The sequence below is a fragment of the Scardinius erythrophthalmus genome (assembly GCF_964197995.2).
Source record: "Scardinius erythrophthalmus genome assembly, chromosome: 6".
Lineage (NCBI taxonomy): Eukaryota > Metazoa > Chordata > Actinopteri > Cypriniformes > Leuciscidae > Scardinius > Scardinius erythrophthalmus.
Window position 1 is genome coordinate 38,128,992 of NC_138226.1, and position 13,443 is coordinate 38,142,434.

General features: G+C 39.3%; 1 protein-coding gene across 4 annotated transcripts in view; it reads left to right on the plus strand.

Annotated features, from left to right (window-relative positions):
* The window catches only part of ubr3 (ubiquitin protein ligase E3 component n-recognin 3), a gene marked incomplete at its 5' end in the record, with an annotated part of 75,668 nt that overhangs the window by 25,133 nt on the left and 37,092 nt on the right, over positions 1–13,443 (plus strand). For 2 of the 4 annotated variants that reach the window (XM_081369580.1, XM_081369582.1), the window contains 6 exons: positions 134–275; positions 488–592; positions 2,593–2,787; positions 3,162–3,194; positions 4,568–5,013; positions 6,676–6,764. In XM_081369580.1, the coding sequence (XP_081225706.1) occupies positions 134–275; positions 488–592; positions 2,593–2,787; positions 3,162–3,194; positions 4,568–5,013; positions 6,676–6,764 (1,010 nt within the window). The remainder of the gene's footprint in view (positions 1–133; positions 276–487; positions 593–2,592; positions 2,788–3,161; positions 3,195–4,567; positions 5,014–6,675; positions 6,765–13,443) is intronic. The other 2 variants (XM_081369581.1, XM_081369583.1) reach the window with 1 other exon arrangement.

The following is a 13,443-nucleotide window of genomic DNA, read 5'->3' on the forward strand; positions in this document are numbered from 1 at the left end:
CATTTTTGGGTGTTTTAATGTTGTTTTTCAGGATTATACTGTATGGAGTGTTTATTAGTATGGAGACATGCTTGCTGAAGCAAATTGCATCATTTAATGAATGTCTAATAAGTATTTTTCTTTTCTTTTATAGTTTGAAACAGTCAGGCGTCAATACGGGGAACCCCTGGCCGCCCTATAAGGAGAGGACCCCCCTGCACCCCTGCTATAGAGGACTGGCGCGCCTGCTGCACTGCAAAACTCTACATATCGTCATCTTTACACTGCTTTATAAGGTGAAACTTAGCACAGAGCAAAAAGCGCTGGCAGTTATGTGTGTGGTTAATTTTACAAGATGCTTGAACTTAAGTTAATGACTGACTTTACCGCTTGGCATCATTTTATATGTAGATGTCTGGTCATTCACTAGAATTAAATTAAATGAGTGGTTTCCCATTGTTTTTTATTACCTGTGATGATAACCGTTTTTCTGTTTCTGTTTGTTTAGATCTGGATGGATCATCAGAACATGTCTGAACATGTGTTGTGTATGGTGCTGTACCTGATAGAGCTCGGACTTGATAATCAGGTCCAGGATGACAAAGTGGAGGAGGTAAGCATTTTTTTTTTTTTTTTTTTTCGTAAATAAGTGACTGGTGTTGTCTCAGAATCAGATAGCATGGCCAAACACTGATGTGGTTCACTGTGTTCTCACTAGTAAAAAAAAATTACCTATACCAAACCAAACATTTATTTCATACTAAGTATACTTCAAATAGATTAACACATTTATTGACATATCACTTAAGACTTACTGATATAAAATTATAATTAAATTTTATTTGGAGTACTTTTTTATTGCACAATGCACATTTCTTAATATTAAGCTTAAAATGTGTTTTTATTTACAATGATTGTTTGATCTCTTTATAATATCAGTCTTTAAATGCAAGTACCTAAAGTATTCTTGCAATAGTCCCACTTTAGCACAATCAAGTATAGTTAGGTATTTCTTTCACTATTTCTGCACAATTAAAGTGCGTTTAGTACAAAATTAGTTGTTACAATTTAGCAGACTTTTAAGGAGACCAGTTTAGTACACCAAAAGTACAATTGAAGGGTATTTTTAAGTACATAAATATGTAAATGTATTACATGGCATTAAATTAATGTCTTTCCAATACAGTTTAGTATTTTTTTTCCACTAGGGCTTAAACTTGAGCAGCTCAACAAAAGCTTATCAATAAAAGAGAAGCTTCCCATCTAAAGAAGCAGTTTTCCATCTAAATAAGGGTACTTTAACACTCGCAGTTTAGTTCAAAACAGGGCATGGTTCGCATCTGTGTATCATTTGTCCGTTTTTTTTATTTTTTATTTAATATTGAAAGTACAAAAAAATAGAAAATGTATCCTTTTTCGTTCGCCCTCACAAAAAACTTTTCAGCTTGATTTTTTTTTTTTTTTTTTTTTTTTTTTTAATGTTAAGAGGTAGAAAATTACTAAACGGCTTGAATATTCCATCTCTACATGTGGGTGAGAATGAAACACCCCTTTCCACTGATTGCAACTAAAGATCAAACCGCACTGGCATCAGTTATTCCTCAGTTTTACGCAACAGAATAATTAGTAGAATAACAGATTAATCCACTGCTACAGTTGGACGGGTTCTTAAACTACATTTCATCTCTTTCTCATCAAACAACCAGACTAGTGAATGGCTTTTCTCAAACCGTACAGCTCTTAGATGGGGCTTTCTTCGGTGTAGACATACATTCACCTACATGCTTCGTCAATTGGGTATGGCAGGTTATGACGGCTAAAAATTCAATTATAAATAAAATTAATCAAGATATTAAATGAATAAATTAGTTGTAAAAAATACTAATACAAAAAAAAAAAAAAAAAAAAAGGCTACATTATTTGTCCTAATGTTTATGAAAGAACTGTCATTCTGACTGTCAGACAACCGGAGCACAACGATGTCGCACATGAAAAAATTGCCGTCGCTGCTGGTTAGGAAAAAAACTCTGATTACCATGGAAAAGATACCTTTTATAATCGTCGCATCTCATGGTTAAGATGATGTAATACATTCTTGGTTTGATGTTTGAAAATTTAAGAAAACCATAAATATTAGTAATAAATGATTTTACTTAAATTGTTTGTCTAAATTGCAACTGTAATTTAATTTTATTATTATTATTATTATTATTATTATTATTATGTAGCCATACTGATATATAATCACAAACTTTTGAACAAATTGTGCAGCGCTGCAAACCTGGATTTAGTTTTTGTGTTCACAATTTTTATCAGAAAAATGCAGCTCTAAATTCCAATCTGATTGGCTGGCCTCAGCATGGGTTTACAGGGGTTTTAGTCCACCTGGAAACAAAGTAGTGTCCTAACACACTCGACTCATTTACCAGCCAGCAGTCTGTTATTACTCTATTAGCGTTTGACTAATTAAGTCAGGGTTAGTCCAGTGTTTGAACAGAACTCTTTCTGAATAGATTATGTGTAGCAGGCTGGCAGCTAAAAGCACACATTCCCGTATTCCAGGCTACTGTGTTTTCCTCGTTGCTGAGGTATTTTTCCCTCACTCTGTTGCAGGAGCCCTGTATCGAGGAGCACTGCCATGACAGCTGGTTCCCGGGCACCAGCCTGCTGTCCAACCTCCATCACGTCATCAACTTTGTGCGGGTTCGAGTGCCAGAGACGGCTCCTGAGGTGGAGAGAAAGAGAGAGCGGGAGAGAGAGCGAGAAACTCCACCCAGCACCAGCTCTGAGAGCACCGCCTTCGGACAGGTGAGCCAGATGCTCCTCTGAGTTCTTGAGACCTATTTTAACGATCCAAGCTCATGGTCTAAAGCACACGGCACAAGTGCGCTTAGGCCTAGTTTAACGGCGGGAAAAATTGCCGGCGCTCCCGGTGCATGGTTCCCTATTCTCTTAATGAGTAATGGGTGTGTTTTGGGCGTATAATATAGGCACACATTACTAATGCAATCTTTAAATAACAAAAAAAATACTGCGCCATTGACTTTAGACCAGGTTTTTGTTGGTCAATGGCACAGTCTATTTCAGTCGCCTCAAAATAGCAACGTGCCAACAATGCGCCTGAACACACAAAGTTGATCTCTATATCCTGTTGTTTTGATGACATCACTCTCCATCCTCAGAGTTCCAGACGGCTGACAGGAAATTGGAGAGAGGTAGAGGGATTTGGGAATGATTTCAAGAGTGATGTTTTGAATAACCAAGTATGGAATGGTCTGAAATAGAAGCACTGCACTTTTTTGTTTGTTTGTTTTGCAGACGTTCTTTTGCAATATTCAAAGACCTGTTGCTTGTTTTCTTGTTACACTCATTTTTGGGAGGGGTAATGGCAATTGGTCTGTGACAAATAAGGATATCTGAGATGATGAAAACGTATATAGCTTAAAATGGATGTGCAAAATGTCGTATTCTTGACGTTTTCTTACATTTTTTTTTCTCTTAATTTTAATGTAACATTTGCAAATGTTTATCATAGAAGAGGTTTATTCAAGCTGTCGGTTCTCAGAAAAAGAAAAATGCTCATTTTAGAGATTAATTAATAGATCCAGACACACATAACGAGCATCATGCCATTGACCCAATTATAAATAAGTGCACAGGAAATAGAGCACTGGTATCTTTTTTTCTGTAATTTGTATTTTTCTTTTTTGGGTTTTCGTTTGTTTCTTTTGTCTTTTGTGTTTTGATCTGTCCATTCTCCTGCTTGGTTTGTTTCTCTTTTGTGACTTTGTGTTCATAGTATGTGATTTCATTAATGTTTCAAATGAGCTCAGAGATAAGAGGAAGTTTTCATTAACTGCACGTGTTTCCAGTGATGTATGGTGATATCAGTCTTGAGCACAGCGGTCAGCGGTTCAGTGCTCATTATTAAATATTCATTCGCTTCAGTGAGATTAACATGCTAATTAAACACTATGGACAACTGACACGTTCAGTAAGGGTTAGTTGTTGTGTGAAGGAATTTTTCTTTATTGTTGTGATTCCAGAGTATGTTCTGCCAATCGTGTGTCAAAAATGTCATGAATATATATATATAAAAAAGAGTAATGCCAGTCTATTTCAGTGTGGCTAATTCAAATGAAGGCTTTTAAGACCTGCACAAATAAAAAGTGCTACTGTCTGACTCTATGGTAATATAATATCTTAAACTGTAAAATGACTGTAAATGATGATTTAAACAGGTTACACTTGAAAACATCAACTAGTTATTACTATTACTTCTGTTTATTAACATTAGTAAATATCTACTAATTAATAAACAAATACATTTTGTAAATCATGTTGCATTTAAAGCTGTATTATAAAAGCAGATTGTGCATTACAATGATTTAACACACTGTCCTCCCCCTCAAGGGAGTTATTGCTTCAATAGCATGTGAACTACTTACTCTGAATGACTATGACAAACCAAATCTTCTCAACGCAACCATGAGTGTGACATTGGTGTGCGTGGCCTCATAATTGTTCCTTGCAGTTATGTGTATTTGTCATTCTACCAGTTTATTCTCTGTCTGTGGTGTCTCCTCAGAACCTGCGTGAAGCTCAAGTGTTCAGTCTCGTGGCGGAGCGCAGGAGGAAGTTCCAGGAGATCATTAACCGCAGCAACCACGAGGCCAGTCAGGCGGTGCGACCCAAGTCCTCGTCCTCCCGGTGGCTCCCGCCCGGATCACCCCCGCAGCTGGTGACCGAGATCCTGGAGATCCGGGAGAGCATGCTGTCGCTCCTGGTCAAACTGCACCAGAAACTGTCTGCCAAGCAGAACTCTCTGTCTCTGAGCTGGTTGGCCGAGGTGGATCCGGCCCATCACGCGCACGGAGATGGGTTAACAGCCATCGAAAGAATCTTGGCCAAAGCTGCCACGCGCAGCCGGCACAGCAAGAGATGCCTACAGGACATCTGTGGAAAGGTGTGTCCACCTGTACCACCCAAGAAGAACAGTCCTGGAGACAAGAAGAGTATGGACAAGGAGGAGAGGTGTGTGTTCCCTGTCAAAGGTGTCATATTCCACTTGATTAGACCTTATTCACAGCAGCACCATCTTTGATTTTTAGCGCGAATGAAAGCGAGGCTGTGAGGGACAGACATGCATCTCTTCAGTGTTGTACTGTTATTTAATGTGTTTTTGGATTGTTCAGCTGACGATACATTGCAAAAATATCTTTAGAATAATTTCAGTAGACAAACAATTGTGATCTAGGAGCTTTAAACAGCTTTTTACAGAGGATGCCATTTAAGTAAGTATCCCTCACATCTAACTGTCATGGTGCTGACAGAAACCATCTTTGGGGAAAAATAATTGAAGTGTAGCGTGGATTTTATTTATTTTTTCAGTTTGGCTCGTGTCCGATTTGATTACATGGAGAGGGCGAGGTTTATGACATACTGCAGTGCAGCCAGCCACTAGGGGAAGATTGAAATGCTTTGGCTTCACTTTTCAGGACGTATGTGACACATTTGAGACAGACAGACAATAGGCCCTTTCACAAATACAGTCTTTACTGTCAAATTACCAGTAACAGATCATGTGTGAACAGGACCTTTTCAAATATACCGGTAAATTGGTTCCGGTAATTTACCAGTAAGGGAAGTTGTAACATTACCAGTAAATTACAGATATATGTGCTGTGTGAATGCATAATGAAGATTACTGCTATTTTGCACGTACGAGGTCAGAACGCGCTGACGTAAGAAGTGATTTGGGCAATCAGAAGACGTTGTAAGAGCAACGGCTCTGGGCCTTCATAAAATGTTGATGCAGATGATGCGTTTACTCAGCACTGTTTACATATGTCTTCAAATTGGAGTGATACTGAAACTAAAGCGCTTCTACTTGCCTTTAATTTAGTGCCATCAGTTGCTTTTTGAAGGGTTTTTTATTTACCTAAAATTGAAACCAGCATATATGTAAAGAGCAATCTATTTCATTGTAGTTCTCTATATGAAGCATACAGACTTTATTCAAGCCACAGAAAGTCAAAAGTTTTGCTGAGAAATGCACTATACGCATTCTTCCAGGCTAGGGTGATGTTATTATGAACATTACTTATGATTTGGGACAAATATTTAATGGAAAACTATGCGAGTAGTCGCGACATAGTCGTCAAAACATAATTTTGAACAGCCTCTGGATTCGTAGCTGGGCGCTGCGGACAGACGGTGAGTGGCGGCGCTGTGTGTACACATTGAAAACAATGTGTTCAAATTAATAGACATGACACAACATGGCAAGACACGGTTTCTTGTCCCCCTTTACCCATTTTTAATGTCCATTGTAAAGTTGGTAGCTAGTAGCATGAATAGTCTTATAATTATATGTATTTATTTAACAAAAAAATAGTTTACATTTTATGATATGGCCATCATATTGGTTAAATATGATGAAATAACATGAAATATACATAAATTCTGTCAGTGCATCCCTAACTAATGAAGATTTCCATTGGACTTAATGACTTCTGAGAATGATATATTCCCATCCTCAAAATCTGTGTAAATGTGTAATGGTGAAGTAAATGGTGGTCAAATCCGGATGTCATCAAATGTAATCTGATTATGATCATGTCAACATTTCAGTGCTTGATAATATTTCATAATTAAAGTTAATGATGCATATAACTTGTGTTTTGACATCTGCAGGCGTCAGAGGGCCAGAGAGAGACAGCAGAAGCTGCTGGCGGAGTTTGCCTCAAGGCAGAAGAGCTTCATGGAGACTGCCATGGATGTTGGTGAGCTTGAATATGAGTTGATGTTGTTTGCTGACCTTTATGAATTTGATGAGCCTCTCTAGCTGTTAAATAGTAAATTATCAGTTTCATGTTTATATTATTGATTTTCATTCTGACGTATGTCAGATCTAAAGACAACATAAATTTTTAATCGGGATATGTCTTAACTTGATGTTCTCAATGTTCTCGCAATATCTTTCAGTCCGTCAATGTTAGTTGTTCATGATTATGGGTTACTCAAAGCAGCCCAGACGTGCGGGAAGAGATGTGTTCTTGTATTCAAAAATAGCTACGGCATGGAACTAAATGCAAAAAAGAATTTTTAATGTGTGAAATTTAGAATTAGAATTTGAGATTGGATTAGTCTTTTCTGTTTCCCACAACAGGAGCACTAGCACAGAGATGTAGCCTTAGCTTTTGACTCAACCGACCAAGGTTCGAATCAACCTTTTTACGAACTCATTCTTCTCTCTTTTCCCATTGAATATCAGCTCGGAGAGGCATTTAATTGAAATAAAAATGAAGATTTTATTTGGAAAACAGCAAATAAAGTGCCTAACGGATATTTACTAGTGGGAATAAAGTGTTCATCTGGCAGGGTTATGGGTTGGAGTAGGGGAGGGCTTTAGGGACAGGGACTAGTAATGTCCCAGTAAGGCAGCATCTATATATGTTTTTATAAATTAAAGCAATAAGCCCCAAGCCACAGTTTACAGTGAATTTAGAACAGCTAAGGGGAGTTGTTAGACACTAAGCAGAGCGAAGGGCACAGGTGAATGTTTGTAGAGTAATTTACAATGACTTTGAACACAGCTAAACCAATCAGAATCAATATCCATTTTATAAATAATCATATACACTCATAGTACAAAACACTGAGGTGCAAATAGTATCTGCCACTATTTGCACTACGTATAAATGGCATCTAACTAGGCCTGTCGCGATAATTAAATAACCGTCTGATCGCGATTATTTGATCTAACCGCGATTGTTTCAGACAACCGCGATTATTGCGCTCTTTTATAGGCCTACGGCACAAGGGGGAGTCATGGACCAAAATAAATAGACAAGCACTAATTACGTTTTCCAGCAATATATTCAAAGTCATCTGAAGCCATTCCATAGCTTAATGTGAGGGACAGTAGTATATTTACATTGTTAAATTAAAGTTCACAAACTCGTCTGCAGCTGTCAATCATTCCGTTCAGCATTCAAACAGCGCGCGTCGTCCGTTTACGACAGGATACACGGTAAAGCTTTCTCCAATGTGACATTGACGTTATAATGCTTGATCTGTAGATAAAGGACTGTGGATTTGCATAAAATGACTTTATTTTGCTGGAGTTTTTTGCTGTTTCTAAATGACTCGTTTGCTACCATGTGCCTACACAGCACAAAGACTATGAATTGGCATCAGACGCACAATAACTGGAGTTTAAAACTGTGAAGAAACAAATGATCAATAAACTGTTGGACTGATATACACTAGGATTTGTGCCCTCGACATTTCTTTGCTTTGTGCCGTGAACTTTTAAATGCGCACTTGTGCAGCGCTGCGCACTGTGACTCCATGTTGCATTAAGCACATCATTCTGCACCCGCGATGCGCATACGCGCTTTGTTCCGCTCTGTTTTGAAGCGTATCATATTATCATGGTTTGTGCACATTTGTTTTTATTAACATGTTTAGATTTTATTAAATTACTGTGCAGATGTTTTCAAAAATTACTTTTTGCTGCTGATTTATACATTTTTAGGCAATTAATCGGCAGCCAAATTTCATAATCGTGACAGGCCTACATCTAACCATTTGCACTTAGTGCAAATAGCCTCTGCCCTATTAAAATTGTGGTTGTACTTTATTTTACAGTACGTCCACTTGCAGTGTACTTGCCTAAGAAAGTATTGGGTATAAGTATGTAAGGGAGCTACATGGGTTAAGTTTAGGTTTAGCGGTAGGTTCAGGGTTAGTACCTAGTTATCACCCAGTTATTGTAATTACTATAATAAGTATATAGTATGTACATGGGGGAACAGGACTGTAAAATAAAGTGCTACTGAAATTTGAAAACTTTTACAGAAAGAACTGTGGTGGTACCTTAGTGTCATATGGTAATACCACATTACTTGCGTATATGCCATGGTTCTGAATCATTGCCATTTGTTAGACCATGTACACATTATAGATCTTTTGGTTTATAGCTTTTTGACCCTTAATTGGAAATTCACACTCTTGTGTCCTTTCACACTCCCACAGATCCTAAACTACTCTTGAGATTTTACACACTAACACCCCATTTTAATACAGATTAAAACTTTTATACCGATGAGCCAAAACATTATGACCACCTGCCTAATATGCCGTTGGTCCCCCGGGTGCCGACAAAACAGTGCTGGCCCGCCGAGGCATGGACTCTACAACACATCTGAAGGTGTCCGGTGGTATCTGGTGCCAAGGCATTAGCAGCAGATCCTTAAAGTCCTGTATGTTGTAAGGTGGAACTGCAGTGGATCGGACTTGTTGTTTCAGCACATCCAACAGATGCTCAGATTGAGATCTTGGGAATTTGGAGGCCAGGGCAAGACCTTGGCTTGAACTCTTCATCATGATCCTCAAACCATTCCTGAACAATGTGTGCAGTGTGGCAGAGTGCATTATCCTGTGGAAAGGGCCACTGCCATCATGCAATGCCATTGCCATGAAGGGGTTTACCTAGTTTGCAACGTTTAGGCAAGTGTCAAATTTATGCCCACATGAATGTCAGGGTTTCCCAGCAGAACATTGCCCAGGGCATCACTCTCCCTCCAACGGCTGTCATCTTCCCACAGTGCATCCTGGTGCATCACTTCCCCAGGAAAATGGCAGACACGTACACACAGCAGTCCACATGATGCAAAAGAAAATGGGACTGCTAGAACCAAGCTACCTTCTTCCACTGCTCCAAGGTCCAGTTCCGACACTTGGGTGCCCATTGTAGGTGCTTTCGAGAGTGGACAGGGTCTTCGTGGGCTCTCTGACTGGCTTCGTAGCCTCATACGCATCAGAGTGCTATACGCTGGGTGTTATGACGCATTCCTCCCAAAACAATCATTAAAATTTTCTGTGACTTATGCCACAGTTGACCTTCATTCGGTTCGGACCAGACAGTATAGCCTTTGTTGCCCTATGGCATTGAGTCTTAGACGCCCAACACCCTGTAGCTGGTGTGTGGTTTGTCCCTCCTCAGACCACTGTCCTCACCACTGCTGACCGGGAGCAACAAGTAAGCCTTGCCGTTTCAGAGATGCTCTGACCCGTTCGTCCAGCCATACCAATTTGGCCCTTATCAAAATCTCTCAGGTCTTTACTCCTGCCCACTACCACACGTTGACTTCAAGAACGGATTGTTCGCTTGCCATATAATCAACCCAGACCTTGACATGACACCTTAATAGGACATTTTTCGCTTCACCAGTGAGTGGTCATAATGATTTGGTTCATCAGTTCATTATGGTATTGAGATGATACTCTAGGTATTTTTACAAATATTATTGTAGCTTTATCTATGAGGAATGAAAGTGATAAGCAAATCTCAATTTAGGCATGTATGTGTAAAATTCTGTTTTTAATTATGAGCTTTCCAGTGTAGTATTTTAACGGTTTAGTCAGTTACATTTTGCTAGCAAATACAAACACAGACATGGAGTTTAGAGGACATCGTAAACTTGCAGAAATCCTTGAATGCTGAAGCTGTTGGCTGTAATTTTACTCTCTGAAGGAAGGTGACTCAGATTGCCTCTGTTCAGCCATAGACACTCCCTCAGGCCCTTTTAGTAGAAGCGTGTGTGTGTGGGGGGGATTCTCAGGGGCCATATTGTTAGGCTTCAGGGCAGTTCTGCCGTGTGTTGAGATCAAGAGGGAGAACGCAGTGACACAGTGTTTAAAACATGAGTGATGAAGTTTAAATATAAACCGTAATATCTCAGTACAGTCAACATCATATCCTACACATGACCGCCTATGTACTGAACATGGGATGGATCTCTTTCTGGATTATGAAACAAAGTCGAATCAGCTATAACACTACCCTGGAAATCCAGAGTTCTCGCGAGAGCACAAGTTGAATTTGCTCAGCGAGTTGACTCTGATGTCGAGTAATGATGCTCATTAAATATGCCCTTGTATCCGAGCTGCACCAATCACATCAGGTTATCTGATATAGGCGGGCCAGAGGCGAGCTAAACAGATGACGACAGCACTGTGACGTCGAAGTCATTAGAAAACATAGCAAGATGGCTATGGATGACTATGGCCGCTACAATGATCGAGTTAGACTTGGCTTTTTATCTAAAAGAGGAACAGAAGACAGCACTCAAATCGTTCATTTGCAAGAAGGCCGTTTTTGCTGTTTTGCCGAACGGATACGGCAAGAGTCTAATCTACCAGTTAGCTCCCTGGTAGCCAAGCGTATGGGGCTTGTTGTGATTGGTCGTAGTGTTATTCAATTGCGTGCAGTGAGATTTTCAAATGCATGCTTGGTGCCGCCCCTCGAGCTGGCCGATTTTAATTAGTCAATGCCAGACCATTAATCTTTCAGATTTAGGTCTGGATTTCCAGGCTACTATAACACAGCTCTGCACAAAAGAATCGAATCGATATTGGTTCATCAAAATGAAGATTGATTAAAAATGAAAAATCAGTATTTTATTATGTTTACCTGTTCAGGGCTCAAGGCTAAGGATTTTTCACTAAATGCATATAAAGGACACAGATGGCAACAGGTATATTAGGCTGCTGTCACTTTAAGAGCAAATGCACAGATCCAATATACTGTTACACATGCATTTTCTTTCTCAGCTGTTTACATTCACTTAAGACTATACTGACTTTGTTTACGAGGATACTTGTCAAGGCGGCATTTTGACAGTTCAAGCGCAAGAATTCGTTCTCGTTTTGGACTTGAATGGTTTAAAATTGGTCAAATGTTAGTTGACCATTCTGTCAGATGTCCCAAGCATCTTTCACGCTGGCCTGGGCCATCGGGCAGTCTTTATCATCAAACCCTGCTGTTTTAGCTTATCTACGTGGTGTGTTTAAAAAAGAGACAAATACAGTCAAAACGTGCCATCGGGGAAGTCCTAATTAAATATCACTTTAAGGATTTCGGCCCTCAACTGTTTATGCCAAAACCCAAAATGAATTTCCGTCCAAATATTTTTGGTTGCCGAAATATCAGTGCATCACTAGCAGTGTTATTTGAATAAAGATCATATCTGATCTGTTTAGAGAAATTGTCTTTGTTGTTCACCATTTGTAATGAGCAAATGCTAAAATGACCTTGAGATTTGGCTGAAATATTAGCTTCAGACGCCCATGGCTGATGTCCCCACTGGCATTGAGCGGTGTCTATATTATAGATGTGCGTGTGTCTGGGATTGTCAGAATAAAACATTCTCTTGAGCTCTGCTGTACAGGCTCCATTTGTTTTCCAGATTTAAATCAAAGGTCACTTTGATCATGGATATTTGCACTGGAATTATAATGAGATAAATTGGGCCAGCATTTCGAGCATCTGTGCATATGGTAATGGATCTCAGAGTAGTACTGGATGTCTTACTGCAGAAAAATAGCACAGAGACAGTGAAAATGGAAGGTGTTTACAGAGGGACATGAGTTTTTAGTCCATGTATGATCAAAAATCAAATCGAGGTAATAAATTAAAGGCAACTTAAGTGCCAATAATATAGCTAGTCTCTCAAAGCCAGACTCACTGTTGGCATATAGTCTGGTCAATTTAGAAGCTTATCTTCACCACATGTAAGCAACCAAAAACAGTTGATGCCACAATAACAGCCCAGATTGTAAAACATTACCATTTCTGTGCAGCTATTTGAATCACACTGAAGAAATTAAAGGAAATGTGTGATTCATCAAAATGTCTCGTTATTGAAACAATTAGTGGTTGAATAATTGCCATTTCTGAGATATACGGGGCTTTTGCACCAGAGGAACCTTTTCATAGTTCCTAGAACTATTGGTGGAAGTACCCGGATTTTGGTCAGGTCGCACCGCAGGACCTAGGAACAATTTTAGTTCTAGGAACTCCTTTTGGAGGAACTCATTTAGCTCCTACTTCAGAGTAGGGTCTAAACCAGCTCTATAGGAACTAGCCGTGATGTTAGTGTACGATGATTGGCCGAATGCACGCGAAACACCAGTACCCGCCATTTAAAAAAAAAGCAGTGTGTAAACACAGATTATAACCTATATATTTACTCCAGAAACTAACTCTGCAAACATGAAAAACAATGATAGATGGACCTCTTAACCTTTACGCTGAGGGGAAAATCCAATGTAACTTTGAGGGAAACAAGCCAAACCTGATTACAGTATGTATTTCTGCTCAGCTAGCAACACTGGACATCAACCACACAGCATATGCTAATATCTTTTCATTACTGTCTACTTTCTATGTATAATAGTTCTATCTAATAACGTATTAGACAGGAATGTTAGATCGATCGTAAACTAATAAACACGGAGAATACGAGCGCTGTGAGCCCAGGCTCTGGCTGGTGTTCTAAGCGCCGTCAAAATAAAGATCCGCCACGCCGTCAAAATAAAGGTCACAACAACAAGTGCAGCTTATGTCACTTTAGAGTTCCTACTGGGGCTGCGAATGCAACCAGGAAAATGTTC